This window comes from Rutidosis leptorrhynchoides, chromosome 2 (genome assembly GCF_046630445.1).
Source record: "Rutidosis leptorrhynchoides isolate AG116_Rl617_1_P2 chromosome 2, CSIRO_AGI_Rlap_v1, whole genome shotgun sequence".
NCBI classification, from domain to species: Eukaryota; Viridiplantae; Streptophyta; class Magnoliopsida; order Asterales; family Asteraceae; genus Rutidosis; species Rutidosis leptorrhynchoides.
This window is the reverse complement of record NC_092334.1, coordinates 425,093,914-425,116,569: the sequence shown is the minus strand read 5'-3', so window position 1 is coordinate 425,116,569 and position 22,656 is coordinate 425,093,914. Positions and strand designations below refer to the sequence as shown.

At 35.6% G+C, this 22,656-nt stretch overlaps 1 protein-coding gene across 1 annotated transcript; it reads left to right on the top strand.

The window, feature by feature from the left end:
• The first annotated feature begins 16,848 nt into the window (after positions 1–16,848).
• LOC139894492 (hexosyltransferase GAUT11-like) lies at positions 16,849–19,768 on the top strand. Its single transcript, XM_071877819.1, has 2 exons — positions 16,849–17,234; positions 18,187–19,768. Exons 1-2 carry the CDS (start codon positions 17,097–17,099, stop codon positions 19,633–19,635), a joined length of 1,587 nt encoding a protein of 528 aa, XP_071733920.1. The 5' UTR covers positions 16,849–17,096; the 3' UTR covers positions 19,636–19,768.
• Positions 19,769–22,656: the final 2,888 nt, after the last annotated feature.

Genomic DNA, 22,656 nt, shown 5'->3' with positions numbered 1-22,656 from the left:
GTTTTTGCTGCTTCATCAGTATTTCGAGAACTAGTTCGCAGTTTAGGGCGTTTTTCAGAAACTTCACATTCAAAGTATATAAGTCCAGAAGATAGACACATATAATTGTTGATGTAGACATGCTGCGAGATTTCAAAATACTGATTGCTAATTTCCGATGATTCGTATGGCAATTCTCGTTACAAGATGCAGATGAGTAAATGATGGGGTTTTGATAAATATAAAGATTTTTCGGAAAATCAAAGATCAATGAAGTTGTTAATAAGTTTACTGCAAATGTGGCGAGATATGAAAGGTTCCCCGGTAATAATGATGAAGGGGTAATCATTATAATAAGGCTTATTCGAATGAACAATTAAAGTTGGTTTGCTGGAGCTGTGACAAAACCGTCTATTTTTAGAAGGGATTGAAAAGTTATTTTATCTAGTAAATGCCAAAAGGTCTGACATGGATACATGTTAAATTATGACTTTGGTTTCAAGAGTTTTTCAGGTACGTAACTGTGGATAACATGTGGTTGGATCATCATCTCGATTGTTCATTATTTGAAGTGTCTTCAGGTATTTCGAAGGGTTTGAACACAAATTATAATCGTTAATATACATACGATGTTCTAACACAATTTTGAAGTTAAAGTATAGCTTTGAAAGATGTAAGAATCTAAGAGTGATGATACCGGTTATAACTTGAATTGAATTCGGCGATTTCAAAATCAGAATATGTAATTAGATTTTTGAACGAGTATGGTTGTTTTGATTTCTATAAAAGAATGTATATTGTTGTGAAAGTAGGGAGTATAATGGATGATTTGCTGAATCAGATTCGAAGAATGTAACATATTAATTGTGAATTTATATATCTCTCGGGTATTACCTACCCGTTAAAAAAATGTCACAATTAATATTTTGTACAAAAGAATTTTATTACAGTCTTTATGGAAATATATGTGTATATTTCTTCAGATGTAATATAGATTTAATGAGTTAATATTAAATTAAACTCACTTGATTTATGGTTAAGGCTAGGATAGATAATTTCTAAACTTTAGAAATTACATAATCGTCGTAGAATGTTTTCCCAATGAAGTTATGAATCAATACTTCATCGTTGTGGTATTCCTTAGTATCTACAGGGCGTATGACGTCGATGTTCATGGGACTGATTGTGAAGTTGAGGTTTGCGATGCGGTTGTTGTTGGTGGTGGTAATGGTACTGTTGATGTTGTTGATGATGGTACTTGTTATGTTGCTGGTGCTGCTGCTGGTGTTTGTAACCTTTGCACCATATTCTCCAAAGCCACTACCCGAGCGCGAAGCTCGTTGACTTCTTCTATTACACCTGGGTGATTGTCAGTTCGGACGAGCGGATAAATAAGATCTAGAATTTGGTGTAGTATATAATCATGACGAGATACTCTGGAAATGAGAGAAAATGGTGTTTCGAACAGGTTCGACGGTAAGTGCTTCAGGTTCATTGCCAAGAGGGCAATGTGGTGGATGGAAAGGATCGCCTTCTTCTTGTCTCCAATGATTAAGGAGGCTACGAACCCATCTCCAATTTATCCAGAATAGATGATGGCTGATTGGTTGATCCATTCCAGTCACACTGCTTTCGGAGCTTGAGTGGGATTCCATTTCGGAATCCGAGGAACTTGAACTGATGACGAATTCCATTTCGGACGATTTGATAAAGGATTTTTCGATACGAAATGATTTTTCGGCTATCGGGTGGTATTCTAACTACATAGAATATCTATATATATAGATAAAAAGATTTCATAGATTACGGAGAAATTTACAGAATATGTCAGGCAAAGTTTACGGTAATAGATGCGATAAGATATGATTTAGCAGATACGCTAAGATATGAATTTTGTCTATACACTATTCATGCAATCAATGCAGCAAGACGTGTCTAGACTAAGAATGATAAGCAGGTAATTTCCTAAGGATGGTAAGTAGATTTCCGACTAAAAATGATAAACAAAACTTTTGACATGCAGACACGGTCGAAGTCTAGACTTACTAATGCATCTTAACAACTATCAGTTAGACACACTAATGCAAGACCTGGTTCGCTAAGACCACCGCTCTGATACCAACTGAAAGGACCCGTTCATATACATTATAAACGATTCACAATAGTTGATTACATCGCAAGGTATTTGACCTCTATATGATACATTTTACAAACATTGCATTCGTTTTTAAAAGACAAACTTTCTTTACAACGAAAGTTGACAGCATGCACACCATTTCATAATACATCCAACTATAATTGGCTTAATAATAATCTTGATGAACTCAATGACTCGAATGCAACGTCTTTCAAAATATGCCATGAATGACTCCAAGTAATATCCTTAAAATGAGCTAATGCACAGCGGAAGATTTCTTTAATACCTGAGAATAAACATGCTTTAAAGTGTCAACCAAAAGGTTGGTGAGTTCATAGGTTTATCATACCAATCATTTCAATATATTAATAGACCACAAGATTTCCGTTTATAAATATATGTACACTCACAAGTGTATAAAAGTATTCTATAAGTTGTAGGCACCCGGTAACAAGCCTTAACATTCATGTTTTACCCTCTGAAGTACACCAGATCAGGTGTGTTTAAAATAACCTCGAAGTACTAAAGCATCCCATAGTCAGGATGGGGTTTGTCAGGCCAATAGATCTATCTTTAGGATTCGCGCCTACCGTACATAGACAAGTAGTTTAATGTTACCAAGCTAAGGGTATATTTCTGGTTTAAACCCACATAGAATTAGTTTTAGTACTTGTGCCTACTTCGTAAAACATTTATAAAACAGCGCATGTATTCTCAGCCCAAAAATATATATTGCAAAAACAATTAAAAAGGGAGCAAATGAAACTCACAATACTGTATTTCGTAGTAAAAATACATATAACGTCATTTAACAAGTGCAAGGTTGGACTCGGATTCACGAACGTATCAATATTGAGATTCAATATTGCAGGAAAGTACGTAGACGCAACGGAGATGATAAACACTAGATTGACCTCACGAGCATACCCATGAACCATACCCATCACCTCCATAGCTATAACCCATAATTTCCTTAGCTTCGACTCATTCAAAAAAACTATTTTGAAATCACTCGGACAGCACTCCGTCGTAATATTTTATGTATACTAATAATATCTTGAAATAATACAAAGAAAATATATATATGTAATTCGATTGAGAGAGTTTAGATAAATATATTTTCAAGTTTCTATGAAATAATGAAACCTATTGAATTCTATTTATAACAGATTTTTGAATTATTAAAGTGAATTATTAAAGTATGAATTATTAAAGTGAATTATTAAAGTGAATTATTAAAGTATGAATTATTAAAGTGAATTATTAAAGCATGAATTATTAAAGTGAATTATTAAAGTATGAATTATTAAAGTGAATTATTAAAGTATGAATTATTAAAGTGAATTATTAAAGTATGAATTATTAAAGTTAAAGTAAAGTAAAAGTAAAGTAAAGGTAAAGTTAAAGTATAGTAAAAGTATAAAAACTATGTATGTATAATACGCGTATAAATATATATAATATTAATTTAAATCGTTATATATATTTAATAAAATAAAATATAAATATCGTTATCTTTATCATACTGGTTAAGTAATGAGTTGTCAAAAGTGATTCTAGATATTTATAAAAGTTATATACGTTTTAATAATAAAGTTCTTTTTAAATTGAAAACGTCTTTGTACGTTTGAAAATAGATTAATAGAATATTATGGAAACCAATTCTCCACTAACTTTTGTCTAACTTTCGTAAATGACACTTTATGTTTTTATTTTTAAATAGCTTTACAAATTATTCTGAATATCGTTAAGAGGAATAGATTTTCTCAAATCATAGTGGACCTCTCAATAGAGACTTGTAATCATAATTCAATGTTTCTGATAATTCAATCATTTAATATATATTTTTTAATTTCGTCAAAAATCATATTGAAACAAATACATTCGGGTAAAGTATTATACGTTTAATACTTTATTAATATTCTCAAGTTATAATATATATATACATATACATATCTATTTATATATAACGGTTCGTGTTCGGTCGAACACGGTCAAAGGGTAATTGATTACATGAATGTAGTTCCAAACTTTTTGAGATTCAACATTACAAATTCTGCTTATCGTGTCGGAAACATATAAAGGTTAAGTTTAAATTTGGTCGGAAATTTTCGGGTCGTCACACATGGTGTTCCACCACGTGAGGGCGCCATCAGATAGCATGCAGGAAGCAAATTTGGTTTTGTTGGACTCGAAACAGTTGCTGACTCGGAATACTGATTCAAGCTTTTCAAACCATCTTGTGAGACCAACAGGCCCCTCAGTTCCGCTGAAGTTATGTGGTTTACAGTTATGGAATTCCTTGTAGGTGCACCCGTTTCGAACGGGTTGGATAACCGGCGGTGGTTCAGCTTGAGGGTTCATTTCCGTCAAGGCTGTGGCGACTCGTTCATTAATCATCTCTTCGATTTGAGCTGCTGTGGCTGTTGTTCGTGTGTTTGCCATTGCCCTTCGAAACAAAAGTTTTGACTTAAGTCAAAATCCAGCATACAACATACAATAATACAGTATATAGTAAATAGGGAAACAACACAACGCATGCCAATATAGTAACGCAACTAGGTACAAATACAACAAAACCAACATACAGTAACGTAAATAGAACACTATGCAAGGATTAAACAACGCAAAGTTCCATTAATTAATAAAGAGTTGCATACATTCGCATAAGTTCACATATTACATAAGGAAAACATGGAACTACAAACGAGATTACAAAATGAAACCTACTACAAAGCTCTATGGTGACGGTGGGTAAAGGATGTCCAGCACATGGGACATCTGCTCCTCGAGCTCAGTTACCCGAGCATGGAGGATCTCCACCTCCCTCATCAGTTCCTCGACAGAGGGAGGGGCTGGCAGAGCAGGCGGAGCTGCTGGTGCAGGTGGTGCTGGTGGTGCAGATGGTCCGGCTCCAGAGGTAGATGTTGCACGGAGGTAAGGCTTACGCACGAACGGATCAGCTGGGTAAGGCACGACCCGCTTACGGGCGGTAACCCTACAACGCTGGCCATGTGCGTCAGTGAATGCTCGTCCTCCGTTGATCCCCGGAATGACGGTGCCATCGAAACGGTACCGTTTCTTCGGCGGGGTGGAGGGTGGCTGCACAGGTGCATCATCAAGGTCCTCCTCGTCGGAGTTTTCATCACTAGAGTCGTCTGTGGATGAGCCGTCAGATGATGAATCAGCTGGGAGTGGCTGCACGGGTGGCTGTACTGGATGTCCTCGAGCGGCCATCATCTGTCGGTATCTGCCGGGCGGAATCGGCACAAGACGTCCATCAGGAGCGCGTCGGCACCACATGCGTAAATGATTACGGAATGGACCTTCCTCGAATTCCGCGGGAATCACAACACCACCGGGGCAGGGCTGTGGCTCCTGAGGTACCGGGGCAACTGGAGTTGGAATCTCTGGAGGGTCCTGGGCTCCGACTGCGGTAACCACTGGTACAGGTGTATGGCTGCTGGTTCCGGAGGATGAAGCGCCGAGGTCACTGGTTAACGGGATCTGTGTGTTGGTAGCAGCAGTATGTGAGGTGGCTGACGAGTCTGAATCTCTGTCCAAAATGATGACAGGTGGAATATCCGACATCTGAACAAGGAAAATAACTTTTCCATATCAGTAAGTCATAAACAAGCATGTATTAGGCACTATAGCAACCTAGCATGGCAATAACAACAGTGCTAAACAGAAATAACATGTGAAAGCAGATTGTAATCATGCAATAGCGGAAATAAGCATACAACAGGTTCGCATGGCAGTGAAGATAAGCAATAGTATGCAGTAAGATCACATAGCAGTAAAAGTAAGCAGTAGCATGCAGTAAGTCTCGCAGAAACAAGTAAACTAGCAAGTTGTAGATTAGTCCTATTAGTGAATCCTACTCGGGTCGGTCTAGACTCACTAATGCAACCTAATTCCCTACAATCAATGCTCTGATACCAACTGTGACACCCCGTACAAAATCATCGTGTACGATTCGCCAACAACGGGATCTTTACACGGTTGAATACTACATGCTGTTTGAAAACCGATTTGCATTCATAAAAGATAACGTTTTTACAAAAGATAGCGTGCATCCTATGAATAGGAGCATAAACATAATTATTTGACCCTAAGGTCGTTACAAAGCCATTGTTTGAAATTAACATAAACTACGAGTGCAACAGAAAAGTTCCATGAATGAGACATCTCTAGTAATGCAGCGGATAACTAATACAGCAGGTCCTTAACATCAATTCAATAACAGCATGACATCAAGTCTAACAGCGGAAGCAATAAACCTCTAGGCACCTGAGAAATACACGCTTAAAAAGTCAACACGAATGTTGGTGAGCTATAGTTTAAGTTGTAATAGTAACGTAAGATAGGCCACGAGATTTCAGTGCTGCAAACAGCGTATCAAATAGTATGAAAAGTATATGTATGACCGTGGGCACCCGGTAACTAGACTTAACGTTTATAACCCCCTGAAAGTACACTTAGCGAGTGCGTATGTTCACGAAGTATTAAACACTCGTTAAATTCTAGCGCAACTAGCCCGAGTGGGGATGTCAAACCCTATGGATCCATATCTAAGATTCGCGTTCACCGGTTCAAAGACCAATGACTAAACGTTACCGTGCTAAAGGGAATATTTATGCCGTTGTATAACCCACACACATATAAAGTTTAATTACTCGTGCCTAGTATGTAAAACGTAAAAGCACATGTATTCTCAGTCCCAAAAATAGTAACAGTGGTAAAAAGGGATGCTATAACTCACAGTGATAAAAGCGGTAAAGTCGGTAATGAAAGTACGCAAGTAGTAAGTCGGTCCGAAAGGTCGTCAACCTAAATCAAAGGTTACTAGGTCAGTAGGTTGTCTTTATAAATTCTAATAGTGCATAAAATAAGTTTAAGTGTCATCATCATCATCATTCATCATCATAAAAGCTAAGTAAGTTCGACAAGAATAGAGATCGAAACAATAGGCTGAATTCGGTCAGGTGCTACGACCTCTACGTAAATCGAAAAGACTCATAGTCAGTGGCTATGGCTCCGTATATGAGTCCCCTAACCAATGACCAATTTCCAGAACCTAACTCGTCTTCGTTTGACCGTGGAGACGGTTTAAGTGCGAGTAGGTCAGAAATTTCAGCACAACGTTAATAGGGTGTAGTGACTCTCGGAGGGCCATAAATCCTAAACCGTAACTCGGATTAAGATGAGGCCTAAACGGAAAATCATATACTCGAACCGAAATAATTGAAAATCAACTTTCCAGTAGCCCAGGTGGTCTGATAAGATACGAAAATCAGTGGACAAGTGCTCCGGTGGGGTTCTTGGTGCTTGATGCTCATCACGGTTCTCATCCTTGATGCTTGTAGCTTCAAGTGTACAACTCGTTGATGGTTTAGCATCACTTTTGACCAAGATTCACCATCAATACACAATATGTTAAGACCAAGTAAGAACACAACTCATTCATGAGTCTTAGATGGATGATGAACCAAGGTTACATCATATCCTTAGTCTTAACACAATTTCAATTCACAATTACAACTAAAGCTACAAACTTTACATCAATTCAACAAGTATAAGCACAATCTAAGTCAAATGAGGTGATGGAACCCTAAGCTAGAGAGCTTGGATCCTTTTCACACAAGTTACAAGGTTGCAAAGCTAGAAAGCTTGAACCTTTCGTGTTCTTGAAGATCTTGAAGCATAAAGCTTGGATCTTGAAGATACATGAAGATTACAAACAAAAGTTTGAATCTTTTTCACAAAACAACATGATCAAAGCAAAAAGAACTTAGATCTAACAAAAAGATATGAAGATTCAAGCTAGAAAGCTTGCATCTCAATTGTTCTTGAAGATCTTGAAGCATAAAGCTTGGATCTTGAAGATGCATGAAGATTACAAACAAAAGTTTGAATCTTTATCACAAAATAATAAGATTAAGTAAAAGAAAGATGAATCTACAAAGTTGGTGAAGATTCAAAGCTAGAAAGCTTGAATCTTCAATGTTCTTGAAGGATTCATGCTTGAATCAACAAGATATAAGCAAGATCAAAGCTAAAAGGAACTTTGATCTCCATAAAATGATGATGATGATCACGAATTTGAAAAGAAAAAGGAAGAAGAAAGAAAACTTACAAGTATTACTAGAAAGAAAAGAAAGAAAGAACAATTGTGTGTGAAAATCAAATGAACAAGTGAGAGGTGAATGGCTAGTATTTATAAGCAAGGAATTTCACTTGGATTGATGAGGTGGCCAAGGCCTCTTGGCCGTGATTTTTGAGGGAGGGGAGGGGGAGACAAAACTTGCTTTATGGATAATGGTTGTCTAAAGTGTGTACTAATGCTAGAATCTCATGTGACAAATAGATAATCCTTATCCATTATGCTAGTATGACTCATTAATTAATTAATTATTTATTTATTTATTATTATGGGTCACTAGTAATAATACTTGGGCTAATTAATTGGATCACTAGCTAGAGTAGGGTGGGCTTGAGCCCAACAAGGTAGAAAGTCCAACAAAACTAACTATTGGGCTTTAGCAATTAAATAAATAAAATTAAGCATTCAAGGGCCCAAGTAATTATTATTATAAACTAATAATTAATATTTCGCTTCCCAAATATTCCGGTTCCGACAAAAGTCAAACGTGTGCGCAGTCCGCGGTTTATCCGTAACGGCAAGTAACACTAACGGTTATAAAGCATCCAATGGACAAGTTAAGCATCCTACGTACTCTAAGGCACGTTTTAACATATAATTGGAAGTAAACCACGTATATCAAGTTTCCAGAGTATAAAGTAACACAGTACGCACAGATACGCAGTTTCGCTAAAATACAAGGCACAAAAGCAAGTCGAAAAAGTCGGGTCGTTACATTTACCATTATTAGTATAGTTACTTAGTGTTATGCCATAAACAAGTGGGAGTCTGTAGGATTAATGAGCAAGGTACAACATATAACTATATGGCCAACTTCATTTGAGCCTTCGAGGTCACACACATATACACCGAGACGTCAAATAAAATATATATATGATGTATAAATATTACTCAAGTAACAAAATAGTAAATCGAAATTAATTCATTTACTATTTATATGAATAGTAAATGAGTCGAAATTAATTAATTTACTATTCACATGAAAGAGACATGATAGAAATTATTAATTATAAGTTACATAACATACCCCTGAAGTATTTGAGAAATACGCTTTATGATATATATTCGTTGTAATTTGGATTCACAGATTTTTCAAAAAGGTTCACGGGTGTTTTGAAAAAATATCTTTATATATCGCACCAAATTAATTCATATCGTATTCTTTCAGAAAACTAAAACACATATTACATATTTTGATTTCATAATATTAACCAAAGGTTGATTAATATTACTTGGGTTTGGACTAGCATCAATTGACGGTCGTTTGAAGTGTAGTGTGGACTATCCAAAGAGACGGTCATACTTTTGATCGTAAGTTTCTCTCCGTCTCATCAATTCTCCAAGAAAGGTATATCGTTAACTCCTCTTTTGTTTTATATTCATGACAATTATTATAGTGTAACTGGATCATTGAGAAAGATTAATCGTGTGCATGTTTCATTAAATAAGTAAAAATTTAATCTTGTTAAATTTTGTTCATAAAATAATAAAAGATTATTATTTTAACTATCCGCTGCATTAATCTGTTTTAGTAAAAGTACTCACGATTTTTCAACATCAAGTGGTCACACTAACATTCTAAAATGGGAGTTGTTTTACCTTATTTGAGTTTGTGTCGCGATAGGCTCGAGTCTTGTAGATAAGTCGGTCAACGGTGGAAATCATGATTAAAAATAGGAAAATAAAACATTGACCATGCATATATTTGAACGAATTGTGTTTTGTTAATTTTGTTAAACTAACGAAAAACCAAGTTGTGTTCCCTTTATATTTAAATAAAGGAGTGGACATAAACATATTTTTCATCTCACGATTCACCGGTGTATCTCTTATCTATAATTTGAACTTATTATTAAAAAAGTTAAGTTGTAGAAAAAATTATTTTTGAAAAAACACTCCTTGAAAAAAATTATTTTTCTTCCTTAAATTATTCTGTCAATTACTACTACTTATATCAGTCAAATAGATGAATTGGGTTTTGGGCTCGAGTAAGTGGATATCGGTTTGTTGTTTGATATTTTTGAGTTACGCGTCGTTAGGCGGTTAGATTTGAGTTTTTAATTTGGGTCTTGTATTTGGTTGTGTTTCGGGCTCGTCTTTTTGTGATGTGATTGTTAAATGCCCGGTTTTAGTTAGCTTTTGATCATTGTTTAGTGGTTAGGACTCGTTTACTGCTTTCGGGTCTTGCATTTTGTATCTTTATTGTTCTTTTTCATCTTTTATTGAAAAGAATTAGTTTTAATGTTATCGTTATTTTAGCAAAAAAAAAATGTCAAATAAATGAATATAGATAATATAATGTTCAATGCAACTTAATGACAGTTTTTAAGAGTGTTCGTCACCAAAATCCTTTTTTCACTTCCACTATAATTTACATTTAGTTTTAACGTTGTGTAAGCAAAGTCACTGTTGAGAGTGTTTAGTCACTGATGTGCCGCTGATGTGACAGCTAGTTCTGAAAGACTTGAGTGTCACCATTGAGAGCACTCTTACTACCCACTTGCAACGTTGAAAAATGATGTTTTATTTTTTAGTATAATTTTCTATTTTCTTAAGAGAATTAGAGAAATAAAAACTCAATAAATCTGACTACCTTTTTAGGGCAACTAAACATTTACTATTGTCTCATCGAACACTTTCTCTTTTGTTAGCTTCGGTTTCTTTGTCTTGCTCTATTTTAATGGTTGTTGTAGTTTCTCTTTATATCTCTTTGTTGTGAGCTCGAGTATTTTTTTTATTTTTGTTGTGGTGTTGAACTCATATGTTCTTATGTTTATCTTCAAATATAATTGGGGCTTCATCTTTTGGATGAAACGAGTAACAACAACTCTTTTATAAAGTTCTAAGTATTTTTTTGAATTAAAAAAAAAAGAATTTGCTAGGGTTGTTTTTAACCTGAATAAAATGATTGTAAATTTTGATTACATACTTGTTACCGGCAGTTATTGAAATTTACAATTACTTTTTAAGCGGTAACGTTCTAAGTTTTTTTTGAAAGAAAAAAAAAACCGAATAAAAATTGTGCTACTGTAAAACGTAAACGTACGAGGTCTATTAACATACATAAAATGATGATTGTACGTGAGGTCTATTAGCATACATAAAATGATGATTGTACGTGATAAATACACACTTACTTTTTAGTGATGTTATTAAAATGTACAACTATTTTTTACAGGGTAATACATTCTAAGTTTAAAAATAAAAATAGAAATTGTGCTACTCCCTATCGTTACTAAAGTATTCATCCGCTTAACTTTTCACATCAGCGCCACATTAACACCAATATCCTATAACTAACTCATAACTAAACACTCTCTGTCATGGCTAAAACAATACTCCTCTTAATATACAACGTATAAGCAATAAAGCATCAAGTCCAACAATAAAAAGTCATTGGGACCGACAATTCATATAACTAACCAAAACTCTTCCATTAAATTCATGGTGAGTGCGGGTAACTAACGCGGGTAACTAAGCCGTGCCTATGGTTCATTACGGGTAACTACGGGTAATGAGCGGATAATGACGGATAATGAAATCATAGCGAGCGGTCTTAGGCCACTCCCTATCGTAACTAAACTATTCATCCTCTTAACCTTCCACATCAGCGCCACATCAACACTAATATCCTATAACTAACTCATAACTAAACACTCGTTATCATGGTTAAAACAATACTCCTCTTAATATACAACGTATAAGTAATAAAACATCAAGTCCAACAATAAAAAGTCACTGGGACTCACAATTCCTATAACTAACCAAAACTCTTGTTATAAAATGGGTATGAAATTGACTGCCGGATTCGTTCTTGAATCGTGTATTCACTTTCTCTATAAAGTATTTCGACCCTACGATTGCCTCGGTTGCACGAAATCTTTACAGGGATAAGACAAGAACGCAATCAGTGTTTTTGGCAATGAAATCACTGATCAAATTGTTAGAGAATATGTGTGTGTTTTCTGTTTGTTAAAACGAAAGCAAAAACATATTCCTATATTTATAGGAAGTGAAAAGGTGCGAGTGAAAGTACGCAACTTTTCAACCAAATGATGTAACCCTTCAACGAAATGACGCAACCTTTCGTTCACATCATTTAGGAAATGACATCACTCTTCATGAAATGATGTAACCATTCATGGTTACCTTTCATCAAAAGATGTAATTTCCAAGACCTTATTGAATTAACTCAAACGAGCGTGCACTCCGCACTCTCCAAACTCGTCATTAAGCTTAATTCGATAAGCCTTTGCTTTCTAGTAAATCCCAATTAACTAAAATGATTGTTGATAACACTAAAATCACCAACAAATCCCCCCCCATTTTAGTGTAATCCTTGATTTACTAAAATAAGTAAACAAACAGAACAAACTAATGCATAAATGAAAATGTTTCAGAAATTGAATTTTCACTTAGTATAATATTTACGAGAATTCGAGTATCAGGGTGTTTCAGAAATTGAACCCTTCCACTCATATGAAGACTATAAAATATTATACACATCAGTTTCTTACATATCCCTAAGACAATCTTGACACTATTATAAGCCATGTGTCCCAATCCTTCAGTGAACATATTGGCAGCTAAGTCCAAAGCTCCATTGAAGCGGCAAAACTTCATGTTCACATAGGTAGCTCTTTTAGTCTTGCACCCGCATATGTAATTTTTCAAAAGAGCTATTAAGAAGTTAAACCTTCAACCTAACTCCACTTACGGGTTTAAACACATACTTTGGGATCAGAATATTTATGTGTTTCAATCTTCAGAAAGTAAGCTTACCTCATTGAATTCAGCTCCTAGCGTTGTACTAGAAGGGAATTGGGCGTCTCACTTTGGAAGATCTGGTTGGACTTCAATCCCACATCATTAGCCAACTTGTGCGCACTTAAGTCTTAGGCTAATTCTTTTATCATGTGATTTGAAATTTTGTTGTGACCCAACAAAATCCACATATATCACACCATTCGTGATCAACTCATGAAACACTAGTTGTCTAAGGCATAAGTGTCTAGACTTTCACTTGTTCAAATACATGCCTTAGTCACAAGATATTCCATCACTAGGGATCACCATGAACTTTAATCTTATTCATTAGGACTTCAATCAATTTCCCTTTACAATCCTTTTATCCAAGGATTTATCAAATTCTTATTTACCATAAGAAACACGCGTGTACTCAAAGTTAAATGATTGATCAGTCATTTACATGTCCACTTTTCACAAGTCACCAATGTAAACTTATAATTTGTACACCCTTGATAATGTATCCACATTATCATTATGCACACAATTATTACCTATTACATTTGATAGTAAGATTACAATATAAACACACCTTAGTCAAATTTACTTATAGAATCAAGAAGTAATGACAAGTAGTTTATAATGTCAATAATCTAAATAACAACCTTTTGATCCAAGATACCTCATCTATACCAAGTGTTAAAATCCAATAACTTGTAGATGTATAATCCTCTTGATCAATAGTAAACACAATATAATTTAATATGCTTCAAGAATTCACATTGTGAGTTAAATTATAATATATGGATGACTTGTACAAGTACTAAAGTACTTAAGCCCCATCAAAATGTATTCCTCTAGACTATGCTTAATCTATCTAACATCATGCTATATTGGTTACTTGATGTAATCACATACATCATACCACCAATTTTCAAAGCAAATCGGTACTTAGAAATAATTAAGCAATATCTAATCCTCATCCCATATCAAAATATATTCGTTTCACTAAGTTGTATCATTTTAATAGATTATCAAATCCTTTGTGGACATATCTCACCGATGAATAAAATTTCATAGTAATTCATTTGGCAACAAAACAATCACCTCACAATCATATAAGATTGTTTTGTGACTTTTAACCAATTATCATCATTCGTTAAATGGTTTTACAATTGTTACCAATCAAACCATTCTGATTACCAACATATAAATATTTGTTGTAGATCAATGTTTTGATAACACTACGGTGCCATCCGAGGAAAATCGTGATTGTTAACCTTTTTCACAAGTAATACTATAATACAATTTAAATGGTGTTGATGCAATATTATTTGATCATGTAAGTGTCAGTTACACATTACATGTTTCACCAATTGCATCATTGTAATTAACAAAGACAGTATACAACTATCTCTATTTGCAGACACCATTACCCAAAAATTATTAATCGATAATGTTCAACCATCTTATTGCAAATAAAGATATCTATGATGATTAACAATGATATAATCAGAGATCTTACTATTTCAAATAGAAAATATTAATAATATAATTATCGATATTTCTATTTCTATTAATAACTTTATTAATCATCATTAACGGTATACAACCACCATATGAATTATGAGTAACTATGGTTTTATATAACAAATTATTAATTTAATCATCATTATATTTTATCTTCAATATTCCCATAAGTTACCGACGAAACAACTGTTTCTCTGGCACCGGAACTACCAATTTACGGTCGTGATCGTTACCAATCAATGATTTCCCGTCATTTTCCATGGTTTTTAAAACCATCGTTAAATGTAAATATATAAGTTGGTTAAAACCACATAATTAGTACTCCACTAATTATGAATGACGTGCACCCGAATGAGTTTTATGAGTATTCTGACAAAACCATAATATCACTGACAGTTACGTAACATAACCGACGTGTAAACAACTTCGGTTACCATATTAAAACTTTTCAGAATCCTCGTTAACTTAAAACCTTTTGGAATATATCATGCATGTTCAATAGAATATCCAAGTTAATGAACCAATTTACTTGATGGAAATAAAATACATGAGTGGATCAAACGATATCTCCACCGATGTCAATTAAAATTATTTAATTCATCAGTTGTATATCTATATGGTCATTATCCACTCAATTAAATCCATCCACTTCCTTGAGTAAATAGAAAGGGTGCACGTGGATGACAAAAACACCCTACACTAAAATATGATTAATAGATTCTCCCACCGACTTGAGTTTTAGATAATAATGTAAATGTAAATGTAAATGAAAACTTACAGACTTGAGTCTGGACGGGCTCGTTGATCCAGTCGATGAAAAGAACACATGACGTAAAAATGCGTGTCCAATGAATTATTCCAAAATACCAAGTCTTAGAAATCTTCCACAAAGAAAATTGCTCTCTTAATCAACCGACAATATCATCAATTTCCAGAAATTGACATTCAACGTTAATTTCTTTACATATGCTTGTCCACCGTCATAATTAATCAATGGGGTGTAACATCTTCCAAACCATCCATAGGCAACCGTACGTCATGCATGTCCAGAAACACGAGTCTTTATCCTTATCACCATGAGAATTCATATCAAATCTCATAACAGTTTCCACACATTCAAATCCATGTTCATCAACAAAATACTTTATAGATTTGTTATAAAATGGGTATGAAATTGACTGCCGGATTCGTTCTTGAATCGTGTATTCACTTTCTCTATAAAGTATTTCGACCCTACGATTGCCTCGGTTGCACGAAATCTTTACAGGGATAAGACAAGAACGCAATCAGTGTTTTTGGCAATGAAATCACTGATCAAATTGTTAGAGAATATGTGTGTGTTTTCTGTTTGTTAAAACGAAAGCAAAAACATATTCCTATATTTATAGGAAGTGAAAAGGTGCGAGTGAAAGTACGCAACTTTTCAACCAAATGATGTAACCCTTCAACGAAATGACGCAACCTTTCGTTCACATCATTTAGGAAATGACATCACTCTTCATGAAATGATGTAACCATTCATGGTTACCTTTCATCAAAAGATGTAATTTCCAAGACCTTATTGAATTAACTCAAACGAGCGTGCACTCCGCACTCTCCAAACTCGTCATTAAGCTTAATTCGATAAGCCTTTGCTTTCTAGTAAATCCCAATTAACTAAAATGATTGTTGATAACACTAAAATCACCAACAACTCTTCCATTAAATCCATGGTGAGTGCGGTTAACTAATGCGGGTAACTAAGTCGTGCCTATGGTTCATTACAGGTAACTACGGGTTATGACCGGTAATGAACGTGTAACTTGGTCTTATAAGGCCACTCCATATCGTAACTAAACTATTCATCCTCTTAACCTTCCACATCAGCGCCACATCAACACCAATATTCTATAACTAACCCATAACTAAACACTCCCTATAATGGCTAAAAAAATACTCCTCTTAATATACAATGTACAAGCAATAAAGCATCAAGTTCAAACAATAAAAAGCTATTGGGACCCACAATTACTATAACCAACCTTCATACTTCCGTTAAATCTATGGTGGAAGCGGGTAACTAAAGCGGGTAACTAGCTCGTGTCTATGGTTCATTACGGGTAATGACGGGTAATGAGCGGGTAACGGACGGATAATGAGCGGGTAACGGACGGTTAACTCACTATACGAGTGGTCTAACACGTAGCGAGGTCTATTAAACATCATACTACCATGCGACTTTCGGCTTCATTAGTGTCACTCTTGGATCTGTTTTTCATTCAATTCAATTCATCAATAAACCATTACATGTGCTTTTCTTTTGTTTGCCCCCCAATTTCCACAAACTTGCCCCACTATCAACAAATTAGTTAAATCCTCAATCAAATCATACTCAAACTGAACTCCATAACCCAAACCGACACTGATTCTCTAAAATTCAGCCAAATGGGTTGCTAAATCTCGGAGCTTTTGATATATAATCATCATTGGATTATCCAATCACCGAGTGATTTGATTTGTTTCACATGCTACTATTTGATCGCGTAAATTGATATAGATATGCGCCGGCGGGCGGCGGAATACCGGCGGCCGGGACGGCGGAGATTTTCAGTTTGGATCTGGGTTGTTCTTGGTTTATGCTGTATTGCTGGATTTATATTCTTAGTAATTCAACAAAATCAAGAATATAAAGATCAGGTGAAACAACCCATACAGGTAGTCAACTTTTATGATTATCATTATCATAAACATTATAACATTATTTGTACATCTTTAGTTTTGGGACAAAGTGTACTCCAATGTACTCAAGTGTACTTAGTTTATAATCATGTATTTATTGTAATTGAATATTAACATGTGAGGTATTAAGTTAAATAAATTTAACTTTACTTTTTGATATAGTGTACAATATGATGCAAGTTAGTTGCATCTTAATGTTAGTAGGAAAAAAAAAATTGCTTTAATATATGTTATAAAAGTTTGTTTAATCAAAAGGTACAATTTCTGAAGTATACTATAGGCAATAGTAATGTTTATAGATTGATACATTTTAGTATAATTTGCCCTTTGTTTTATGCAACTGGTAATCCTTTAAGAGCTGTTTCGTTACGTTTTGTTTTCAAAGTGGTAGATTAACGATTATTAGCGTTTAGATTGCTGAAACTGATAAACCAAATGGATTTATGATTATTTTGGGGTTAGAATACATCTAATCAGGGGCGAAATATGTAGGGGCAGGGGCACCTGTCCCAAGTGGATTCGTACTTTTTAGTGCAAAAATTTTGGATTTTTCGATTTTTGCCTCGAGTGGATTTTTTTCCCCAAAAGTCACTATAATTTGTCCCCAAAGCCTCAATATTTTGCCCAAAAACCTTCATAATTTGCCAAAAAAGGTTGCTACGATATTAAAAAAAATTCATCACCGGTGAAAAAAATGTTTGTTTCCGCCACTGCATCTAATATAAGTCCTTCAATAATCAGAATTTACCGAACTATCAAAAAGCTGATTAACTGATTATCTAATTGTCACAACTCAGTAACATCATACATCTTGTTACATCTGATTATTTAATCCTATCACTTTATTTCTTAGAAAAGTTGAAATTTATTTTTGAAGCAACTATTTATGTGACAATTGAACCTTTTTCAGGATAGAAACGGTGGACGACTACAGTTTACTCATAAGAACCAAAATCAAACGAACGAGATAACAAACACAAATTCATATGCCAGACAACTACTTGTTCAAATGACACTTGCAAAAGCGTATATAGTCATTGCAAAAGAGCACAACAACCATCATCTTGCTTACGAATTGACTTCGAAAATACGAAGCTGCCAGTTTCTGCTTTCAAAAGCCGCCATGAGAGATAACCCGATGACGCAAAATGAAGCAGAACCACTTATCAAAAGCCTATCAACTCTCATATTTAAAGCACAAGATGCACATTACGACATCGCAACAACCATCATGACCATGAAATCTCACATTCAAGCTCTTGAAGAACGTGCAAACGCAGCCACCGTTCAAAGTACCTTTTTTGGACAGTTAGCAGCTGAAGCAGTTCCTAAGAATCTTCATTGTGTCAATGTTAAACTGTTAGCTGATTGGCTAACGATAAACAGATTACAAGAGGTAGCAAACGAAATCAAGAATTCGCCAAAATTAGTAGACAATAAGCTTTTTCATTTCTGCTTATTTTCGGATAATTTATTTGCGGTTTCAGCTGTGGTCAACTCTACAGTCTCCAACGTTGACCAACCGAAACAGCTCGTTTTTCACATAGTTACAAACGAACCTAACTATGGAGCTATGCAAGCTTGGTTTATTAGTAACGACTTCAAAGGGTCTACGATTGAAATTCAAAAAGTCGAAGACTTCAGTTGGTTAAATGCTTCATACTCACCCGTTGTTAGAAAATTAACAGAACCCGCGTTGCAAGAATACTACTTTGAAGGGTCTCGAGATTTAAATAACGAGCCGAAGTTTGGGAACCCAAAGTACGTATCTTTATTGAACCACCTTCGATTCTACATTCCCGAAATCTACCCTCACCTAGAAAAAGTGGTCTTTCTTGATGATGATGTCATCGTTCAGAAAGATTTGATTCCTCTTTTTTCATTAGATCTTCATGGAAATGTAAACGGAGCTGTTGAAACGTGTCTTGAAGCTTTTCATCGGTTTTACAAATATTTGAACTTTACAAATCCGGTTATTAGCTCCCGGTTTGACCCACAGGCGTGCGGGTGGGCTTTTGGGTTGAATGTTTTCGATCTTGAAGTATGGAGGAAGTCTAATGTGACCGCCATTTACCATTATTGGCTAGAACAGAACGAAGATGGAAGCTTATGGAAGTTAGGGACTCTGCCACCTGGTCTATTGGCTTTTTACGGACAGACTGAGCCACTTGACCGAAGATGGCACGTTTTAGGGTTGGGTTATGATCTTAACGTTGATAATAGGCTCATAGCAAATGCAGCTGTGGTTCACTTTAATGGGAACCTGAAGCCATGGCTAAAGTTTGGTATTGAAAAGTACAAACCGTTATGGGAACGGTACGTGAATTCAACACACCCATATCTTCTTGATTGTGTCTAAAATTGAGAGGTAAATTAGGATTCTCAGAAACTGTAGTCTTATTGGGATTGTTTAGATGTTACCATTTTTTTCTTCATGTTGTATTCTTTCTTTCTTTCTTTTTCTGAAGAGAGATTTTCATGAAAGAGCATTATTTATAACATTTGCAAATTTTTGAGTAACAATCTCGCATTCGATCTGACTTTGTTTCTTGTTTCTTACTGTTGATTTAACTTCCTGCAATCGATGTTGAACCATGTTCGTTTGTAGCTAATCAAGCATCATCTATTAAACACATTACCTTTTAGTATCAAGTTACAGAAAGTAGAAACTGACCTCAACAACTTAATCATTTGCGCAACAATGTCCATTAAAGTTCATTGCCAAGCGCACTGCTACCGCTGATTGTGGATGCGATTAATCATAGAGGTATCGTACTAGACTAGAATCTGCAAAGTTATATTAATGGTGTTAGGAATAAAACACGTGAGCCCTGACAAGACTTGATAACCTAGGTTATCAAACCCACTTACAATAAACGAAAATAGTTGATGTATACGAAGAAACTAACAAAAACGATAAAGTCAAGAGAATTTAACGAGGTTATATGTAATCACAAATGATTACTTTAATCCTCGATCACCAAAGAAAATTCTTTTATTGATACTGATGCAGGATTATGTGTGGATGGTACCTAATCCATTAACAAAGCAGGCTGAATATTTGTTATTATTTGGGTCGCAACTCCCGCGAATAGGAGTGGGCTAAAGCCACGTGATGTCAAGTGAAGATAGCTAGCAAACCAGAATTCTTATCTACATTCATATTAGTTATTTTTAATGTTTATCCAAAATTAGTTATTTTAATGTTTATCTACATTTAAGTTTTCTAGTGTTTAGCATCTTCTAGTATTTATATTATGGTTGTACGAGTGGAGAACTCAGTTTATTTTATTATTATTATTTTACGTGAAGTAATAAAAAGAAGCCGTAGGCTTTTGTGTGTTACGTACGAGTAATACAATTCATCAATCGATATTTTCTGTTTGGCCACGATTCTCTTCATTAAATACTTTTCGTAATAGGCAAAACAATACAAGGAAATAGCTTTGAGAACAAGGAAACGCGGTTTCTAGAATTTTCTCCCCGTTAGACACGACTCACGATCGCGAGGCTCTATGCCTCACCAATCTCGCAATCGCGAAACTGCTCCTTACAGCAAATTCCAGTCGCAAGATTTGGACTCGCGATCTCGACCCTGGTGCGGCTATTTTTCCGACTTTTGACTCTTGTTTAACTCGCTTCGCACTCCTAACAATCTCCCACTCGAAGAGACGTTAAACAACATCTATCTTAACCTAACATCATCAACATCAACATCATTATACCACATTGACCCGCTAATTATACCTCCTTTTGATACCGCAGGAAAATTGAACCCGAATCACGCCGCACTTCACCCGATAACCTTCGAGCAAGTGAAGTCTTTCGACACCAAAAAATACCGTTGAGCTACAATTTGATCCTTTTGTTACTAGCTTGGGAAACAAGAACTTCTCTTTGTCTATGGCACCTACCTCCTTAGTTTCGGAGATAACAGGTCGTTTGAGTGCGACCCGACCCAATTAACCCCATCGCCCAAGCGATTCACCCGTACACAATATCATCCACCCGATTTAACTTTTCAATAAAGAATAAACCCGCTAGTAGAACGAACACATGGACATTAGCGATTAAGACCTTGCACGAGAGCACTTTCGCATACTTAATCGTCCACTTTAACACCTTTGCTTTCACCATTGAAACACCGACCACATACGTGCGCACGTCTTTTAACAAACCCGATTTTCCATCCCAAACCAACTCCCATTGTACGGATGTATCATCAACCATGACTCTTAAGGAAACCTCTTGTTCACCTTCCTCGGTCGACCACAACAAAATTGTCATTGGAGAAGATCTACCCGAAGTACCGAAAGCTCTAGTGTACCCAATTCGACCCGAATTTTCACTAGCTTCGACTTCCTTTGAGCTCCCACTCAAACAAGATCCCTCAACAATACCGAAAAGCATTAGTATGCTAGGACTTTTGACATCCACAAAATCACCTAGTCATTCGTCCTTAGGAACTTCAACCATATACATTATGGTTCCCCTTTTAAACCCGCGAGCAACCACATAATCTCCCATAAACACTACCCACTTATGATCTCCAAATAGGACAGGACAATTATCGTCATCCAATTGCCAAACCAAAATTAACCGACTCTTGAGCTTTGGAACGAACCGCACATTCCTCAGGATCCAAGCATAATTCAAGTGTCTAACCACGAGATCACCAATACCCGCAATATCAAGTGTACTCTCATTCGCAGCTCGAACCTTACCGGAGTATTCCTTGAAGTTCACCATCTCGTTCATGTATGGGGAAACATGATACGAGGCACCCGAATCTAAAACCCAAGATTCGTCAAGAACATCTTTTTGACACATCAACACATCTTCGATCACCATAGTCGATACGCTTCCACCCGATTTATGACTGGGGCACTTTGACTTAAAGTGACCAACTTGTTGACAATTCCAACACACCACGTTCTTGCTCCTTGATGGACTTCTTGACCTAGTTCTTCCCCGACTAACACTTAGAACCGAACCCGAACTTCCATTCAAATCTTTTCTACGAATGCCTTCGGTGAGAATCAAATCCCGGATTCCTTCAAAGGTTAACTTAGTAGTTCCGGATGAATCACTAACCGCTGTAACCGTACCGGCCCAACTATCGGGTAATGAAGATAGCAAAAACAACGCCTCATGCTCATCATCGAATCCAATATTCACCGATTTCAAACGAGTTAAAATCGAATTAAATTCGTTAACATGATCCGCCGCAGAGGAACCCTACATCATCCTAGCATTCACCAATTGCCGAATCAAGAAAACTTTGTTCAAAGCGGATGGCTTTTCATACATGTTAGATAAAGCCGCAAGCAATCCCGCTTTTGTGGTTTCACCCACGATGTTGTAAGCAATGTTCTTAGCC

Coding starts and splice junctions, on each gene's coding strand:
- LOC139894492 (XM_071877819.1), top strand. CDS start 17,097: ATGCGCCGGCGGGCGGCGGAATACCGGCGGCCGGGACGGCGGAGATTT. Junction 17,235..18,186: donor ATCAAGAATATAAAGATCAG/GTGAAACAACCC, acceptor AACCTTTTTCAG/GATAGAAACGGTGGACGACT.